Source organism: Aythya ferina, assembly GCF_964211825.1.
Source record: "Aythya ferina genome assembly, chromosome: 3".
Classification (NCBI taxonomy): domain Eukaryota; kingdom Metazoa; phylum Chordata; class Aves; order Anseriformes; family Anatidae; genus Aythya; species Aythya ferina.
The window spans coordinates 110,004,178-110,022,003 of record NC_140298.1 but is presented as its reverse complement, the minus strand read 5'-3'; the positions used below and the strand labels follow the sequence as shown (position 1 = coordinate 110,022,003).

Below are 17,826 nucleotides of genomic sequence, written 5' to 3'. Positions count from 1 at the left end.
TTTTTTGTTTTGTTAGCTTTTGAGAGTGTAGCCACTGTATTCGACAATATTCAACAATTCAATCTTCAACAAGAAGCAACCAGTGTGTCCCTGTCTGTCCTGGGCCCAAGCCTCGGCTGGCTGCAGCTTGACCTGTACCTTGTCTCACCCTGCTTCTTGCTGCCAGTAATCCCGGCCTTCCGTGGCTTGTCCGGGCTGATTTTCCCCTGAAACCTGATCCTTTTTCAACAGATCAAAGGGAGCAAAACGAGAAACTTCTGCAGTGACCCTGCAGCCACGTCAGCGTGACGTGGCCAAGCCGTCGCTGTGGGTCAGCCTGCCCGTACCGACAAAATGACCCCGAAACAAACTGCAAAGTCCCACAGCTGAACAGTGCCCGAGCTCAGGACCACAAGGGAAGGGTGTCAGTACATTATTTACATCCCTCCTGCTATGGGCTAACCTCTACGGGACGGAGGCTGTGCTGGATGCTGCCCTGAAGGACTAGGAAGAGTCCAGATGAAGGAGGCTCAGAGGAGGAATGGCCTTTCATTAAACCCTGCTGGTCCATCTGAAAAGGGCAGTGAAGCCTCCAGGCACCAAAGCCCTTCTTCAAGCCTGAACAGTTCACACTGAGCTCCAAATTTAACAGGGCAGTGTTAATTGCTGAGCCCACCCAAGAGGAGATGCTGCGGGGCGTGGGAGCCATGCAGGCTGGTAGCAAGGAGCCCCGGCATTAGGCACACCTTTGTGAAATTCCTGGCTGCCAGGCAATTACTGCAGTTTGCTTCCCTTTTCACCTCGTTACTGGTATTTGTGTGTCTTTGTCTTGCCAGCAGCTCGTTGGAGTTAATGCTTGGGAGGTGTCCTGGGCCATCAGGAGGCACTGAGCTCGCTCCCATCCAGCCCCTTGGTGCTCTAGGTGGTGGCAATGGTAGTGTCACTTCCTCCTGAACGTCAGAGAAAATCAAAAGAAATCATGAGGGAAAGTAAAAAAATGAATATATTCAAGCCTGCTTGGATACAGAAGGCTGCAACCCACTACACAAAAGCTTGGGAGCAGGAGAAAGGGCTCCTCCAGTGCCCTGGGGGGGTCGCAGGGCTGCCACCACCCCTTCCAGGGGAGGAAGGGGACATTATCCTGCAAATGAGCCCGCCAGGAAATTCGCTTTGTTTCCAAATGCCCGTCTCCAGCCCTGTCCTGTCAAACTCTGAATGAGGATGAATGGCCTGAAAGCAACAGAATTAAGCATTTTAGGGAGAAATCCCACTGAGATTTCGGTGTCAAGCAGGCAGACCAGCAGGCTAGGGCAAAAACGTGTCTGTGTATTTAGTGCGTGCTGTAGGCACCCATCTGGTAATCCTCCTTCAAAACGCTTTGTGGATGCTCTGAAGGAGTGAAAATCGCTCTGTGCTTCTGCTCGGGGTGCGAGTGGCCCCAAAACTTGATCTGCCTGGTCGCTGCTTCTCACCAACAGGTAAAACTGGAGGGGTGAAGGTTCCCTGCGGGAACAGACCCACAGCGGTGGGATCCAAACCATCTCCACGAGCTTCCTTGAAGCTCTCCCCAACATCTCTGCTGGCTGCCTGCTGTAAAGTGTCTCCATGCACAGGCTGGGTTACCCAGACCTCCAAAGTGGTCTTCAGCCCCACAAGTGTCCAGTCTTAGATCCTTCGAAGCTAGCTCTACAAAATAGCAAAGGGAGCTATCAATGCAATTTCCATTTATGATATTACAAAACCAGCAAAGGCAAGAAAGACCTGGATCCACCAGTGCTACAGATCGCTAAAATCTGAAAGGTCAAACCAAGCTTTTTTTTTATTTTCTGCATCCAAGGAATAAAACCTATGAAGGAATTGCAGTCATTGACTCTGATTCTAGTAAAATATTTGTGGTTGTCCTCAAGTTACTTTATTTTTCCTCTTATTACAGGGAATTAGTGTCCATTTTTTATTGGATTGCTAAACTGGATTTGCAATATGCTGCATACACGGTGAAGCAAAGAGAGCCAAATGAAGTTATTGCTGCAAAAACAAAAGGCTGTATAAGACATTGCCACAATTTCTGCTCCTATTTATATTCAAGCAACCCCCCTGTATTGCACGAGAGCTGAAACAACCTGCCAAAAACATGGTTTGACTTCAACACGCGACATTAAAACTCCCTTTGCCAAAACTAGCACGGATTTTCACCGGCTTCTTTCTCGCCCCAAAGACGATGTGTCACGTTTTGGCACACCAAACGAGGACTGCTTACAGCTCCTGTGGCCGTGCCTCCGAAATGGAAGAAGCCACTGACCTTCCTTCCCAAGGTGGCTTTGTTTCCAGGCTTCATCCAATCTGAAATACTGGAGGTAATTACCCTGTAAGCACCTTGGTGGGAAATATTGGTGAGTTAATTATGCAGAGGTGCAACGCTAACTCATCTCCCTGTGTTTAAAATACAAATATTAATGCTTTCACCTTTGGGACATCAAGAAGATTACTTCTTGCTGCAGCCCAGCAGAATTTGTACGTTCTGCAGCTGTCGCAATCGGTTTAAGGCAAAAGTTTGCCACGCTGATTTTAATGTCACTGGCTGGTGGTACGCAGGATGAGGAGGCTTCGGGGGAGTTTGCAAGAATGGAGCCTTTGGCAGAGGCCCTTTAGACATTAAAAGCTGAGATTTAAATTCAAAGGTCCAAAAACCTTTTTAGGATTCTCAGCCTGAAGATGAGAAACTCGCTTTGAACACCAGGAAAATGGGAATCCTTGGAGACTGATACCCAAAACACAGTGCTTGGGTATGTTAGGATGTCCTGGCTAAACCGGGTGAAAACGCAGCTGCCTTTCCCCATGGATCGGGTGAAACCACACAGCAAACTCCCGGCACGGACTGCACCTTGTGTCGTATCTGAAGCCTTGAAAATTTAAAGCCAGGTTTTTCCACTTGTTCTGACCGACTTCCCAGTCGTGGAGCAAGGAGCCCGTTACGTGAGCCTGTCAGAAAAAAAAAAAAAAAAAAGCCTGATTGCTTTCGGCAGGAGGCTGGCAGAGCCCTCCCTGAGCAAACAAGCAAACGCAGCCAAACGTGTTGTGTTTGCCTTGGTGTTGGTAAACGTTTTGGAACAATTCAGTGTGCCCCGCAAGGATTCACATGGGAGACCAAGAGAAGGCTCGACTCCTTCCTCACACCACCGCAAAAAAAAAGGAGGTGAGAAGATTGAGAAAAATGTTAATCTGGCTGAGGCTTCTCTCATAGGTACCTAAGGGAGTTTTTCTGGGGTTAAAAAATAAATAAGGAGACATCAGCACTTTGGGCACGGGCTTTGTTCTTCAGCATCATGACACCAGCCCATCTCTCTGGCCAGGAGCCACGGATGCTGCAGGTGCAGGCAGGAGCAGCACACACAGGGCGCTGGGTGAGAGGAGAGGCAAGTGCATGGAGTCAGGCTTTTTACAGGGCCATGGCAATTAAGGAGGACGGTGGTTGGGAAATGAGCTCCGTGGCTTTGGCTTCTACAGTGAGTGGAGCTAGCCCAGGAGCCCTGCTGCTGTCCAGAGAGGAGGCCAGTAAATAAAAGCTGCTTCTGTCTCACTTCTGATCATGAAAAATAATTCTTTTGGCCTAGCTATTTTCAGTTCTCTGCCTGCTTTGTCACCTGGAAAGCCAAAGCTTTGCCTGCACGTGCAGCAGTGAGCGAAGCCCTCACCCCAGCCACAGCCTTGCCCCCCAGCCCACCTTGAGGGCAAGCAGTAAGCAGGGCGGATTGACCACCACCCCCACACAGCCACCTGTGGAAATTAAGAAACCAGCTCCCCTGAAGGCAGCCACCACCACCAGCCCTGAGAGCTGCCCATGGGGTATTTCAGCCACAGAAAGCACCAAGGGGAGTACGTGTGGGTATGGGGCAAACTCTGGTCCAGCTCCCCCCCATCAGGGTGTGTTGTAACCCCTCCAGCCTCCGTAAATCACAACACTGCTTCCTCAGGTGTCAGCATAGAATCTTTTAATACTTTACATAAAAAACTGCATACACAGTTCATAATTTTATGTAAACATCATATACATCTCAGTTTTTGCCACGTCAGTTTATTAAAAACAAAACCAAACAGTCTCAGTACCACTGTTGAGGGAAGAAGGAAAAAAAAAAGTAAACAAACATAAATGGATAAATTTGTTCTCTGAACCAGAGAAACGCAAGATTATTTTCACCCAGGTCTGCTACCCTGTGAAAATAAGTTTTAAATAAACCTAAATTCTTTAAACTGCCCTTTAGTATTAAAGTCTGATGTACTCAATGCGTAAGGAACAGTGTTTTCACCCATTTTTTTTCAAGGCAAAAAGATACAGTGGTTTTATTTACGCTTGTGTTGAAGTCACAATTTTAAAAATGAGGCCCAGATGAGGTTGCTGAGTGTTTCCAACACTACAGTGTTGAATGCAGATGGCAAGTGCATTGAGTGTTTAATTCAAAAAACAAACAAACAAAAAAAACCCTCCAAATTGTGCAAAGTAACTTCTTTTGAAAATAAACTTAAATAAATCCCAATCAACGCATCTGCAGAAGACAACATCAAATGAAGGAGCAGGCACCAAGATCATAATATGGCAATATCACCCCCTCCCCTTGCTCATCCTGCCTGGTCCGTCAAGAACAGGATGGACATCGAGGAGGTTGGAGCAGTCCAGCTTCACTTCCCAGCCCGCAGCTGGAGACAGTTGGAGGCTCGTGCTGCCAGCAGGCAGCAGCTCGCCTCGGGCAAGTTCCTTTGCACAACACAAGTCCCAGCTGGGCACCCCCCTCCCCACCTCACTTTAAATAAGCACCCCCTGCACTACCCCAGTTTTGCACAAGACAGAAAAAAATGTAAGATATATACAGGCTTCGCTCCGGATCTCCCTCCCCGGTCCTCGGGGCACTAACTTCCACAGCAGGTCAGAACACCTGCCGGAGAGGCGAGGACGCCGCAGGCAGCCCGAGAGACACAGCCCTTCCCCAGCCCGCCTCGGGGGAGGCACATGCACGCAGGAGGCACCAGTCCCTTGGAGCATCTCAGCTCCACCGCTCTCCTCTTGCAAAAGAGAGGAGGCCGCCTGGGAGCCGGGAGCAGCAGGTGGTGGGCAAAGGGGAAGAGCCGGGTGCAGCGTTTGTTCAGTCCAGTCCCAGCAGCTGTTTGTCGTTGAGAGTCAGCGATCAACTCGCAGGGGCCAGCGAAGGAGAAGGCTTCTCTCCAACCCATTCCCAAGACTCAGGGCATGCAACCCCCCCCTCCCTCTGTCCCCACGGAGGAGCCAGCACAACCCTTTTCAGCCAAGGCTAAGGGAGCGTGCCCCCTCCCTTAACCCCCACCCCAATCCATCGCCGGCCCCCAGCAGAGGGAACAGGCAGATGCTGTGTGCGTGCGTAACCCAGCTCCTCTCCACCCACCAACAGGTGACCCAGGCACCGTGCCCAGCACCACGCTCCAGCTGCCCCCTATAGCACTTTGCAGCAGTTGATGCAGCCATTCTGGGTGCCGTAGCGCTTCTGCAAGGCCGCCCGGGTGGCCGTCTCGAAGACCTCCCGGACGCCCTCCTTGGTCTTGGCCGAGCACTCCAGGTAGTCGTAGGCCTGGATGCGAATGGCCATGGCGCGGCCATCCTCAGTGCGCACCGGCTCCTGCTTCATGCGGGCCAGCTCGTTGCGCACGTGCTCATCGTTGCGCAGGTCTTTCTTGTTGGCCACCAGGATGATGGGGACGTTGGGGCAGAAGTGCTTGACCTCGGGCACCCACTTCTCCGGGATGTTCTCCAGCGAGTCCGGGCTGTCCACGGAGAAGCACATGAGGATCACATCGGTGTCTGGGTAGGAGAGGGGGCGCAGGCGGTCGTAGTCCTCCTGGCCGGCCGTGTCCCACAGGGCCAGCTCCACCTGCTTGCCATCCACCTCGATGTCGGCCACGTAGTTCTCGAAGACGGTGGGCACGTAGACCTCGGGGAACTCGTCCTTGCTGAAGACGATGAGCAGGCAGGTCTTGCCGCAGGCACCGTCCCCCACCACCACCAGCTTCTTGCGGATGGCGGCCATGGCCAAGCTCGCCAAGCTGGCCTTGCCCTGCAGCAGGACGATGGCAGCGCCCTCCTGCCCGCGGCCGCCCCCCGCTCCCTCTCGCTTCTCACAGGACACCGTGGCGTAGGCGGGCCCGCGCGGGCAGGCCGGCAGGCCCTCCTCAACCCCCCGGCCTCGGGGGCACGCTCGGAAGCTCGGTGCAACCCGGCCGGGCCCAAATCCCGGCTGGGGAAACGCCGCCGAGGCCGCCTGGTAACAGCCGGGCGAGGGAGCTCCGACCCGCACCGCCGCTCGCCGCCAACTGCCGCAAGCCACGACCGCGAGCCGCTATTTAAAGGCGCTCGCGACTTTCTTAATATAGCCAGCCAATGGGGAGACAGAGAGTGAGGTCATCCCCGGCGGGGAGCGACGCGATTGGTCGGGCTCGCGAAGGCGGGAGGCGGGGTTGGGAGGTGGGGGGGGGAGCGGGGCTGAGGGGCGGTGGCGGGCGCGGGGCTGAGGGGCCATGGGCGGCCGTGAGGGGAGAGCTGGGGGCGGGCGGCCCCTGAGGGAAAATCCGGCTGTGAAACCCTGTGAAAGCCGAGCGGAGGCTGTTTGGGGTTAAATATTTGGGGCTCGGTTGGATCCCCGACCGCTGCCCGTCCTGAGAGGAAAAAAAAATTGGCCCCTGTCCTGCCTTTGGGCAAAGGGGAGCGGAGGGGCTGTGCGCCGGGAGAAGCAGCAGGCTTGAACCGAAATGCCCTTTTGGTTTACGCTGACGGATATGGGAAGTGCCAGTAAATTAATAAATGAACGTGGAGAATTAAAGAGTATAAAGGCTGTGTGGAGGCTGGGGCTGCGTGCCTCGGCACTGACTCGGCTCACGTTAATGTAGCCCTGCGCTGTAAAAGCTCACTGAAATTCCTTGAAAAGCTGGCTCTGTCCCCATCACAGCTATTGCTGTTCTCTGGGTGCTGCCTGAAGCTCGTTTCCCTGCAAGCATTTCCACCCAGGCGATTTTCTCCTTACCCCCCAGACCTTGCCTTCCCTTGCCAGCCAGGGCTGCCATTAGTGAATAGCACAGAACCCAGACAATACAACTGTTATTAAAAGCTGTATTTAAAAACACCCACTTAAAGACCAAATACACCATTGAGCATATCCCATTCCTTGACAGGTGCCTTCCATAGAGTTACAGAAGTGTGTGGTAATAGGGCATGTAGTTCGCTTACGACTCACTTAATCCTAGGCATTGAAATGTAATTCATCTTCTGAGAGCCTTTTTTCTGTAATTCCTATTTCTCTCTTTCAAAATAACACATCTCTCCGTTGGGTGATGGATGGGTTTGTACCTTGATCTGAAGTTTGTACAGCATCTTTCCCATGAAGTCACCATCATAAATTCAAACTGACCAAACAGCAAACTATAAAAGTGTAGTCACGGTCATCAGTGCTCTCCAGGACCTTTGAACTTCTAACATGCTAAATTTTGGATTGGCATTGTCCCTTTATCTTTATTATCACTGCTCACAATCTTAAATTCTTCACGAACCCCAAAGAAGTCACTGATGTAAAAGTCTTCTTTCCATGCTGCCATGTCCTTCTCATGGTGGAAAAGACTTGTACGTCTTTCCCCTATAAATATCCCAAGCATGCAGAACCACTTTGACAGGCAAGCGGAGTCAATTTGCAGTACAATGCGAGTCTTAATACATTTCCTCTTTTTAAGTTCCTTGAAGCTCTCAGCACTAAATGGATGATGTTTTTTTCGTCGGAGTTCAGTGCCACCTTGCGGCAGCCCTGCTGCCTCGGGTGCTCTGTGCTAACTTAGCTGTAAGCCCCACACCTCTGAGGAATCAGCAGGAAAAGCTGCAAGCAAGTGCTTTACAGCTCGTGATAGGTGCTGCTTAAATACGTGTTTGAATTCGCTTTTATTTGCCTTTTGGCTTGCACGAAGAATCATGCCTGAGCGTTTGATTCTGTCTTTTCATCAGCAAAACGCTTCATTAAATAGAAGAAAGAGCCACCCGAATGAGCAATTATGTTGATCGTCTCCTCCGTGCCGCGCCATGAGAGGCAGGGAAACAGCAGCTTATTCATTTCACAGCACACCGCTCTGCTGCTCACCCTGCTGAGCGCTGCTCACGCTGCTAGCTGCTACCTGTGCACAGAAAGCACACCTGAGCAGCCCACACTCACACCCTTTAGTTCTTGCAGCCTTCAGGACAGGGGGGCCGTGTCCAAACCATCTGCTCATCCCAGCTTCCAAACTGTGCTCAGGAAGAGCTCTGAAAAGGTCCAGCTAACCCACGTCACACTGATGGCAGAGGCTCTTCCCATTGAGCAGTGCAGATATTGCTCCAGTACCCGGTTAACCTCTCAGCCCCTGGTGGCCTGAGCTATGAATGCCTCACTCACTAGCAAAATCTTGCTTCTGTAGTCTTCAACGCAGTTATACTGAATGTTTGATCTCCCACCTTGCAAGAAGGACTCCGGCAAAGTCTGTGTAACTCCAGGACATGGGGTTTCCAATGCCCACAGGCCTGGTCCTGCCATTGACGTAGGCTGAGACAGTTCTCATGTCACTGGCCTAGCCAATGGCCTCGAGGTGTTGTGGTTATCACACATTTACACTTAAATGCCTTCTATACCTTTGTACTTTTTATTACCCATGACATGATGATGGCCTGGGTTTCACACTTAATGTAAATTTGCAGTGTGCCACTTTTCTCTTGTAGTGTATTCAGCCCATAAATATCAGAAAGCTTCATTATCAAATCCCCCAGTTTAATTTTGCACTGAAGTAGAAGGAAGCACTATACGGTAGGTGTATTGAGCTGTCCAAGTGGGAGTGAGGAAGCCTTCATTTATATTTTATCAGATATATGTTTCTCTTCTCTGGAGCATCCTCCTATCAGCCTGTACCTGAAAGCATGAAATGAGCCAGTTTCAAGAACAGCAGCAATCAGGAGTTGTGTGTAGGAATTCTTTCTTCCTCCTGCTTAGATCACGGAAAATAGGAATCTGAGCAGTGTTACAGTGCTGCGAGTGCAGCAGAAGGAGGAACTGCAGCAGTCCTGTAGCTGAGCACAGTGGATAATGATGTGTGGAGGTGCATAGGCTTCCTTCTTGAAGTGGTGACTGAGAGCAGAGATGGAAAACCTGAGAAGAAGAGAAAATGAAAGCAGGCTCTGGGATAAGGTGGTTTGTTTCTCTCATTAGGGAATGTTGAATGGGACCAGTTCTGCATTCAAGCATGGCTGTGGCACAACCAGCTCACGTATTTCTTAACTCTGTGTTGTAGTTTTTGTATTTCCTTGTCAAATTTCCATCATATGTGAAACTGTACTTCTTTCAGCAAGCTGAAACTCCACTTCCAATAACCCCTAAATGTGCAGTCTCTAAGCGGAGAACTTATTGGTTCTGCTGCACCACGTACGTCGGTATGATTGATGAAAAAAGTATGAGGAGGAGAAAGAAGACACCACTTCTTTGCTTTCATTGCTTGTGCTGGTGGTTTTGAGATTAAAACCCAGCCTTTGGGGATTTTTTACTTGCTTTAATCCAATTGGTATTTTTCTGTTGTTGAGAAGACAATTTCAGTCAATTACTGGAGATTGTTTCCAGATTATGTGCCTCCTCCCTGTTCTCTTTGCTAAACAGATTTTCTAAAGGGCATGTCTGTAACTCGGATAATTTGTGTTCGAGCATAAATCTGCACCAAAAGCGCGAAAGCTCAGTGGGGAAGGTAATCTTCCCCCTTTTTGTCAATAAGTAGGCAAGTAAGTACATTGCCTGCTGTGGCATAACACGCTGCGGGAGCCGTATGTGCCAGTAGTGGCATACCGAGTCCTGCTCGCTGACTTGCACCGTAACGCTAGCAACAAGCATCCTGCAGGCCTCACGCAGAGCTTCTCGGGGAAACAAGAAGCTTCTAAAGGAAGCAAGAGCTTGCTAGATATGAGCAGTTTGGAGTGCTAAAAAGCTCTGAGAAGATACTGGCGAACAGGTAGAAATGGTAAGTGTCCATCTCTAAGCTGTGAAGAGTTTCTGACATATGTAGGAGCCAGAGCACTTGCTGCAAGTCACAGCAGGTTCACACCTTTCCAATGTCCCTGACAAAAAGGGTCTCAACTCTCAGATCTTCAGCTCTTCAACTCTCAGATCCCTTGGTGATCAGTGCGCTCGGCCAAGAAGCCAGATCGATCTACCTAGAGACTGGAATGCCAAGGCACAAGAAGAGAAGGTGGGAAAGGCCTGGATATTTTCATTTAGGTTAAGTACAGCACAAGTAAAAGAACATCATCCCAAACGAGAAATGCCTTTATGATCCTAAAGAGCTGTACAGGACCCATTGGCATTGTTCTTCTAGTGGAGCAAGTCAGAATCCAATGACTTCGATTTTATTCAGGCTTATATGTGAACAGGACTCAAGAAATACAGTCTGCCAGAGTAAAATTAGACCACAACAGAAAACTAATTTCCTTCAGGTCTCCAGCTCTCTCCAATTAAAGAAAACAAGTTCCTAAAAACCCTCAGCTGAAGAACTCTTCGGTAACTGCATGAAATAAACGGGCTGACCACATAACTGAACATCAGCAGGTAAGTGTCTGCATCAGCAGCAGTGCCTGTGCAAACAGTTCTCTCTGCAGAGAGACCAAAGTAATCCACCTCTGGTTACCTTTGCTCTCAGTTTTTAGTGGATGCAAGCACCTTGCAGGCTTTGTCTACCAGGGAAACTGAGACAGAGAGGAGAAATGACTTTCCCCATGCCAACAAGATATCAGGGAGGTCAGTTTCCACCTCTGGAGTCCAAGATAGTATCAAATACACTGGACAGTTCTTTCCCTTTAGACTGTCATGGATTTTATTTCACTACTTTGAGGATGATGAAACACTGGAAGTGGCTGCTCAGAGAGCTAGTGGAGTCTCCTTCCTTGGAGATATTCAAAACCTGACTGCCCTGAGCAGCCTGCTCTAGCTGACCCTGCAAGGGAATGGACCAGATGATCTCCAGAGATCCCTTCCTGCTTCATCCATTCTTTGACTCTGGAATTCAGTTCTGTGAGGTGCCTTGAGGCACGTCTGACAACTCTACTGCTCGTTTCCTCTGTCACCCTCCACCCCCTCCAAAAGCAGTTTGGCACACTCAGTACTGAAATGCTCACTCAGGATGAGCCTTTTGCAATAAGAATGAGGAAATTTCTGAAGCAAACATGCTGTGATCTGTCAATGAATTGTGTAACTTCCACTTTGTTGCAAGTTGACTCTTTAAAAAGCAATGATGTCATGAGGTTCTCCTCGTAGATTGGCTGGCTATATTAAGAAACATCAACCTATCCCTTTAAATACAGTGTTCATCGTGACAGTCGTTGAAGAGTGGTGGTAATCTCTCTAGATGGAAACGGTGACCTAAGGAAGCTGAGGCAGCCGCGATATTAGAAGAAGCCAATCTCATACTGACCATCAAGAAAGAGAAGACTGATGCTGGGAATTACTATCCTGTAAGTGCAACACTTCTATCTCATATAAAATGACCATGAATATATGAAGAGAGAGGACACTTTCTTACCTCCCACATAAGTACAGATCTATAAGCAAAAGCAGCATGGATTTATCCAGCATAGCTATCACCGCTGGTAGAATTCCACGAGCAGACAGTGGTGGGAAAAATGTAGGCAATCTGTATGGTTGTCCAGTACAGTGGTTTATGCTCCATCTCACTCACAGAATTAAGGCATTCAGTGTAGGAAATGAAATCTACTATGGACTGAACACTGGCGATAAATAACATTGATGATGGTAAAACAGAAACACAGGACACTGAAGGAATCTTGGTTACACCCAGATTTAGTTTATACCTTCATTTTTTGATATACAATAAAGTCGAAAGCAAGGTAATCGCAATTTCAGAAGATTCTAATATCAGAGAAATTAAAAGAGAAAAAAAAAAGGAAAAAAAAAAAAAAACAGGGAACAATGGTAAGGCAGAAATATGGGGAGAAAAAAGGATATAAGGGAAAGAATCCCAAGCTAACAGAATTTCTTCTCTTCTTCTACCTTTCACAAAAGCTTTAAAAAGAAAAAAAAGAAGAAAAACAAATGCACAGAATGCACAGGAATAATCCATTTTTTTCTTCATCTTGGTTTTCAAGGAATGGCTGCTGTTAGGAGAAAGCTTACTGTAGTTGGAGATGACCGCAGCGGTAAGACGTGCCTCCTCTTCGCTCTGCGTCACGAACAGCTTCCCAGCTGCTACGAGCCAACTCTCTTCGACACTTATGCCACTGACACAGAGGTAGATGGGCACGAAATGAAACTATTTCTGTTTGATGTGTCAGGGAGGGATGAAGTCAGTTACCAAAATCTCCGCTCAGTGTTCTATGAGGACACCAACGTGATTTTAATTTGCTTCTCGGTGGTTAGGCCTGACTCGCAGCAAAACATCCTTGACTTTTGGGTTCCAGAAATCAAACTGTTCTGCCCCACGGTTCCCATTATTCTGGTGGCTACCATGATAGAACTGAGGGATGATGAAGGTATCCAGAAGAAACTAGCTACTTCAGGCAATGAGCCCATTAACACAACAGAAGGAAAAGCTTTAGCAGCCAGGATTGGGGCATATGCTTACCTGGAGTGTTCTGCCAAGACAAAAGAAGGTGTCGATACAGCCCTGGAGATTATTACCCAATGTGCATTAAATGAGAAAAGGAAGAGAAAGAAACGCTGTAGGTCCTGCCAAATTTTGTAAGAGGAGCGAACATAATTTTGTTGTTAGGTTTCATGATGTGGAAGGGTAAGTAGATGTCTTTGTTGCTGTTGTGTGGGTGCTGTGAGGGCTGCTTTTACGCTACAGGAAGAAAAAAGAAATCTCTTATGTGATTGATAGAAAGCCTGCAAAGTCTCGCACTTGAAAAGTTGGATTTGTTCCTTCTCCCCTTCCAAAATAGGCTGAAGAGCACAATTCCAGGTTTGAGCTGAGCGCCAGCCCTGAGAAATAGAAATGACCAAGCTACAGATCTCCACAGAGGTGTTTTGGTCAAGGGAGACAGACACAGACTAAGACAGGAACCTAAACCAGCAGTGCTGAGACAATCACGAGAACGTGGAGCTCAGCGGATCTAATCCCAGCTCGCTGGCAGCAAAGCTCAGTGGCAAGCAGCTGTGCTGACAAGGGGTGCTGGTGTTCACTCCCTTCCGTACACTTCCTTGAAGGATGTCCTTAGGGAAGGGAGTCAGCGCACAGACACGCACAGACACACACACATACCCAGCCGTCTGCCCTACTACCAGCAGCGGGTTTCTTACTGGCAGAACAGGTCTGACTTTCTCTAGGATTGATTCTAGGATTCATTCGTAGAGCTGGCCTGGGCTTGGTTTCATAAATGCATGAGGGATACAACGTATATATAGGATATATATATAGGATAGAGTGAGATGAAGGAAGTGCTCTTTACCTCTTCAGGCATGCGTAAATAAATTGGGATAAAACAGCCTGGCTCTGCATTAGGATCTGCTTCTTGATAGAATTCTTATCTTAGTATGAGAAGCAAAAAGACCAGACTTCAGTTTCTAAACTTCTTTGTCTCTATGGCTCGAATGTATCATAAAACTTCCTATTTTTTCCTAGCACTTGCAGGCAGAATTCACGACGTAAGGGGAATGCCAACAACCACACTCCACTTTGCAAGTCATCAACAATCTGGAAAGAGACTGAGACATGCTGTCAACCTAAGCAGAGGATCTCAGAGAGGCGCAGAGATGGAGCGAAATAGAGATTTTTGGGTGCATCTCCACACTCTTCCCTTCTCCAAGGTACTGACTGCTGCCAGCCCAAAGATCTAACTGAATTATGGGCTGACATTAATGTGGAAGTCTGGGAGATGGTAAATAATGCAGGATTTGAAGACACGTGCTATAACACAGTAAATGGACAGAAAAAAAAGTCCTAAGGTAAACTCCTGATCCTGGAAGTAAGGGGGCAGGACTAACTGAGCACAACTGTCATGAACTAGGAGGACATGAGGTCTAACATTTTCTTTTACTGACTTACCTATGGGTGGTCTCATCACTAGCAGCTTGTCTACAGTTTTCCAAAGGGAAACAAAATGAGTAAACACAAATTTTGAAGTTGATCGTGCCACCTGCAGCTGGACACTCAGCAAACTAGCTTTCCCAGATGAGAGACCTAGTAAAATACTTAACATTCTTTTCTTTTTCACACTTAATATTTTTTTTCCTTACCCATTCTTCCAACAAAGATTTGTCTGTTGATGGTATCATGGGTATAGCGTAGGGTTGGCCGAGTATTATTGGATGGGTTGTTGCTACTGTTTAGGAGTAGGTTTGAAGTTCACAATCCCAATGTGGCATAATTATAAATGTTTCAAGGATGATACTTTACATCTCCAAAAGTACCTTTATTCTAAGAATCTCAGAGCACTTTTCAGCACGAATTACCAACCCATCTCTTGGTGATAAGTAAGTGTTATCTTCGAAACTGAGAAACTTAAACTGCTGCCTGAAGTAACTGTGAACCATCTACTTCATGGAGTTCTGTTTTTCCTTCACTCTTTTTCCTTGCCCTTTCTCTTTTTCCTCCAGAGACAATTCTTCACCTCAATTTCTTCCCCTCTCTGTCTGTAACAATCCCCTCTATGCAACCAGCTATCGTACCCAAATTTTAAATCTGTTCTCCCCTTCCTCCCTGGATGCGTGCGCTATGCATAAGTGCTCTCCAGATTCAGGTAATAGCATACATCAGTGCATTTCAAAGAGCTGCATTTATGTAGATCGGTTCAAATTGTTATTTCCATTTTATGTGTGCATGTGTGGGTGGGCAGGATTAGCCTGCAGATAGGGTAAAGAACACAGGTGTCTCAGGTGCCTCTGATGTGGGGTATTGAACTGGGGAGATGCAGTTTTGCAAAGATGCTAGGCACTGACTGCTCCCACTACTGGGAAAGCACAGACCTCCCTGGTGAATCTGAGCTTACACTGCCTGTTTTTGAGAAGGATACTGGTCAGTGCATTGGCTGGCACCTGTCTTCAGTCTAAGCAAACCCGTGTTTTTCTCCAGAAGGGTGCTTTGTTCAAGATCAAGGTAGCTGGTTTCACTCCTAGTATTCACTGTGTGTGTCTCTGAATTAACCTGCTGCTACAGTGGGCTTTGTATCTATTCCTAAACATTAACCTTTTTACTTTTTTTATGTGAAATAAAAAGTTGGTAATTTTTTTTTTTTCACTGTATCCACCTCTGCAACTGAAAAAGAGAAATCTGGAGGAGTTTTTTCATCATCCTCTTGCTAAAGCAGTATAAACCTTCTTTTTGCCACTTTTGTCAAAAATGCAAATGCTTTTCCTTTTTACATGTCTCAGAGCACTTTTGCAGGAGCAGGTTACTACATTTTTTTCTATTTTTTATTTCAATAAATATTAATTATGAGTTTTGTTATAAAAAAATAAAAAGCAGAAGAAATAAATACTGTAGAAGAGAAGATGGAAATTAACTGGACATTCATATATCATTCCACAGGGCTGTTTGTGATGTCAGTGAAGCAATAATGCAAATAAATATGTCTTTCAGAAGAACAAAAGGAAGGAGGGAGAGAGGGAGGGAGGAAGGAGGGAAGGAAGGAAGGAAGGAAGGAAGGAAGGAAGGAAGGAAGGAAGGAAGGAAGGAAGGAAGGAAGGAAGGAAGGAAGGAAGGAAGGAAGGAAGGAAGGAAGGAAGGAAGGAAGGAAGGAAGGAAGGAAGGAAGGAAGGAAGATGGATGAAGGAAGAAAAAGAAAGAACAAAAGGAAGGAAATCAGTACACAGGAATATTAAGGCATATAAAGACAATATGTGAGAGCAACTTTCCATTTTCAGTGCAGAGGTAGTTTGTATTTTGTATGATAGCGTTGTAGTACCTTCTAAGGAAGTGGTCAAGACAAGGTTTGTAGACAAGCTGACATTTTTGTTTAAAAACAGACAGGCTTGTGGACACTCAAGTCCCCAAACTTTTTTCCACATCTGGTCTGATCAAGGACCTGGCTTCTCTGTATCGATCTCTACATATTGTGATGAGCCACGGGAGCCGTAACAATCTAGAAGGTGTTTTGGACGGAGATGTGGGCAGAACCTCTATGCTTCAGTATCATCTGCAGTGACACATCAGCAGTCAGAAACACACCTGTGCGGTGCACAGTACAGGGCTTCGGAAAGAGAAGTCTGAAATAACAAAACCCCATCTGTTATTTCCAGTTTGTAGGCTGCTCATTGCCTGCTTTGGGAATGGGCTGGAAGGAGGGTAATATGTCTTGCTTAGCAAGACCATTCTCTATTTTATATTAATTTCATGTGTAAATATTATGTCCTTCTAGTAGCCCATCTATCAGTCTACCTACTAATTCATCTATTTACTCAGAATTACAATGAACCAGGAAGCATGCTGTATTTTATGAAAATAGATTCCCGTACTCTTTTGTCTTAGTTTTCCTCATAATATCTTTCCACTTAATCAAATTCATTTTCTGAGATGTACTGCATCTGCTTTAAATAATTCATCAGCTCAGAGTGTTTCTCCGCAAACACTCACAGAATCACAAACTGATACAAGAGCCTGTAATTTGTTAATATGTTTTGATGGAAATAAGGGGTTGGATGATGGTATTCCTCCACAGCAGCTCAGAGAAGCATATGAAAAGGCAGAAGGACTGGAATTTTATTTGCCAAAACAAAATTTTTAGGTGTCCCTAAGGCCTCAAAGCCTCCTTGTTCAGCTCCATCTCTGCTAGTGGACATGTGCATCACTGAAACCAGCTTCATGCTGCTGATGTGTTCACATTTTAATCCCACACCAAGGGTGTCGTGGGCTTTTCAGTCCTGCCATTCTCAGGCCTCTCACACCCCTTTATGCTGTAGGGATTTCTGTTTGATCTGGCGTTTCACCATGTGGAGAGATGGGGACAGGATTTGGTCAGAGCAGAGCATGAACCCTGTGCTCTGTTGCTGAACATGTGCTGCCTCCTGTGTCAGTGAGACCATTTTGGGGGGTGACTGTCTCAGCACACCCCTGGGCTGTGCCTGTTTAGGAGACAGGCTGGTAGAGGATCATCTGACTCATGAATCACCAGTGACTGGTTTCTGAGCAGCTCGATGCCATCGGGAGCAGCTCTGTTAGCTCAGGTGTGCCTGAACCGAGCAGTGTCACAAGGTAGATGTGCCTCGGTGCTGAGGGGGGGTCAGCTGCCAGTCAACACCCAAATTTGAGAGGGAGTTTGCAAGCCTGAAGGCATTAAAAAGAGCAATTTCCTGCCTTTCAATCCTTTCCCGCAGGCATGTGGCCCTGTGATGGGGGGCCTGACCTGGATTTCTGGCTCCCAGGTCCCTGTACACACACACAGAACTGAGTCCCTCACCCAGGCAGGGTGCAGAGAGAAGACAGGCCCTGCTCACCAGGCACGGGGCACGGCCAGGCATACCGACCAGCCAGCTCCTCACACACACCTGGCTCCTTTCATCCCCTCACTGCCCTGTTTTCCCACCCTTGTTCCTCCCCAAACTACCCAGACCCCTCCCTTTCCCCCTCTAAACATCCCATAGTGTCTTGTGCCACTGCCCAGTCCATCACCGACCACTCCTTGCTGCTGCTCTCCCGGGGAGGAAATGAAATGTGGCTGCGTTTAAGGCCTTTGTCAGGGAAAGTCTACATAAATATTTATCAGCGGACAGAAGTGGAAGAGAGAGCTCATAAAAACGCATCTTTCGGAAGGCTCGCTGCCCACCACTCTTCTGCAGGAGGGCAAATTTAAATTAATGCTGCATAGAAGTACTGCTTTGCTATTCAAAACAA

The 17,826-nt window shown here is 47.6% G+C and overlaps 1 protein-coding gene and 1 pseudogene across 2 annotated transcripts; one reads left to right on the top strand and one right to left on the bottom strand.

Annotated features, from left to right (window-relative positions):
* Positions 1-3,953: 3,953 nt before the first annotated feature.
* LOC311433602 (rho-related GTP-binding protein RhoB) lies at positions 3,954-6,311 on the bottom strand. The gene has a single exon (XM_084512893.1). It carries the CDS (start codon positions 6,027-6,029, stop codon positions 5,439-5,441), a length of 591 nt encoding a protein of 196 aa, XP_084369019.1. The 5' UTR covers positions 6,030-6,311; the 3' UTR covers positions 3,954-5,438.
* Positions 6,312-11,375: 5,064 nt separating this feature from the next.
* On the top strand, positions 11,376-15,212 carry LOC311434900 (ras-like GTP-binding protein rhoA pseudogene; annotated as a pseudogene). The gene is made up of 3 exons (XR_014698892.1): positions 11,376-11,494; positions 12,146-12,786; positions 13,621-15,212. The product of XR_014698892.1 is annotated as a ras-like GTP-binding protein rhoA pseudogene (transcript).
* The last annotated feature ends 2,614 nt before the right edge of the window (positions 15,213-17,826 follow it).